This window comes from Loa loa, assembly GCF_000183805.2.
Source record: "Loa loa unplaced genomic scaffold supercont3.1065, whole genome shotgun sequence".
Taxonomy (NCBI): domain Eukaryota; kingdom Metazoa; phylum Nematoda; class Chromadorea; order Rhabditida; family Onchocercidae; genus Loa; species Loa loa.
Window position 1 is genome coordinate 1 of NW_018109245.1, and position 2,027 is coordinate 2,027.

The following is a 2,027-nucleotide window of genomic DNA, read 5'->3' on the forward strand; positions in this document are numbered from 1 at the left end:
CTTAGTTACTACTTCGATTTCGTTCATTTTTCCGCACATTTCACTCTTTATCAAATGGATTTATCTTCCGCCACCGTAAACGTAAACGGAATGGATTTTCTCTCTATCGCATAAAACCAGATCTTAGTTACTACTTCGATTTCGTTCATTTTTCCGCACATTTCACTCTTTATCAAATGGATTTATCTTCCGCCACCGTAAACGTAAACGGAATGGATTTTCCCTCTGTCGCACAAAACCAGACCTTACTTCGTTATTGCTTCGAGTTAAAAAATCCGATTAATGGAAAACTTGGAAAAGAAAGATAAAGCTGAAACATTTCGCCACATATCAACCCCATTTATCTTCCGGTTACTGTAAACGTAAATGGAATGAATTTTTAGAAGAAAATTAACTTCTCTTTCTCACAAAAATCGTACCTGATTTAGTAATTACATCCATCTGGTTCATTCCTCCCATTTCGCCGTTTACTAGCCGAATTTATCTTCGGGTTACTGTAAATAACAAACAGAATGGGTTTTCTTTCTCTCTTCCGCTCTCTCTCTCTCCCATAAAAATCTTATTTTGAAATTTCCTATTTCGAAACTACAACCGATTAGCAAAAATGAACTCTATTGATTACTTCAGGTTGAAGATATTTATCATTGAAAAGTTAGAAAGGAAAGATGAAAGGAAATTGGGGAAAATACCATTTGCCATTTTAGGAAATTTAATCTTCTCTTTTTTTTCTTTTCAAAAAATTATTTTGTCTTTTATTTAATTTATTTATGCAAAAAAAAAAAAACTGTTCACATTACTGTAACATTTTTATAACAAATTTTTTTTCTTTTCTTTTTTTTAATTTTTCATTTTATCATTATTATTTGCATTTCAATTCATTTTTGTAATCAATAATTTTTATTAAATTAATTAGCATCATATCATTTCTAAAATAAATGGTTTAAAAGGATGAAATTGATTATGTTGAAGTGAAATGGTTATAGGAAAGATTTGCAAAATCTTTTTGATGAAATGATCAAAATTCAATCTTTCCACTTTAGCTAAATTGATTAAATTATCTGCAATCCCTTTTTTGCATTTTCATGATGATGATGTTTTAGCATTTCGTGTTATCAAATTAGAGCTTGTAGAAAAAGTATGACATTGCCCATTGAATATGTAAAAGTGAAAGATTATTTCCGAAAAAGCAAAAATCATAGCAATGCTAGGAGCAAAAAATCAAAGATCGAATAAAGTTTTGATAAAATTTATTTTTGTTTTGTTAGTTTTCCAAATGGTTAACTATTTATCATTCAATGCTACAAGTTATATCACCATTTTTAATAATAAATGATTGATAATTGAGTTATTTATTTTAGTTATTTTTTGTTCAAATTATAAAAATGCATTTATTTTTGGCTTATTTCATTTTTGATAAGATAAATGATTGCGAAAATATTACAAACTTTATCAAAATTTAAATTCGATTTAAACAATGGTAAAGTACAGGAAAATTACTCGAACTGTTGTTGTTGCTGTTGTTGTTGTTGTTGTTGATGTTTTTGTTATCGTTATCGTTATTGTTTTTGCTGTTTTTGTCATTGTTGTTTTTGTTGTCATTGTTGTTGTTGGTTTTGTTGTCGTTATCTTGTTTTTGTTGTTATTCCTGTCATTGATGATGTCGTTTTTGTTGTTGTTATTGTTTTTCTTGTTATTATTGTTGATGATGTAGTTGTTTTTGTTGTTGTTGTCGTTGATGATATAATTGTTGTTGTTGTTCTTGTTGTTATTGTCGTTGATAATGTCGTTATTGTTTTTGTTATCATTATCGTTGCCGGTTTAGTTATTTTTTTTTTTTTTGTTGTCGTTGTTGTTACTGCTATTGCTGCTATTACTGTCGTTATTGTGGTTATTGTTGTTGTGAGAGATGGAGTGGAAAAAAGAACTGCATGTAATTTTAATTAACAAAAAATACCATAAAATTTGCATATCTTAAAATTTTCATATTTAATTTTTTACTTAGACATTAAATGATATTTCAGTAATAA

At 27.8% G+C, this 2,027-nt stretch overlaps 1 protein-coding gene across 1 annotated transcript; it reads right to left on the minus strand.

Annotated features, from left to right (window-relative positions):
* Nucleotides 1-1,497: 1,497 nt before the first annotated feature.
* Nucleotides 1,498-1,758, minus strand: LOAG_13189 (hypothetical protein; the record flags this gene model as incomplete). The annotated part of the gene is made up of 1 exon (XM_003148699.1): nucleotides 1,498-1,758. A coding segment is annotated over one exon (261 nt), but the record flags the coding sequence as incomplete, so codon positions are not given.
* Between the last annotated feature and the right edge of the window lie 269 nt (nucleotides 1,759-2,027).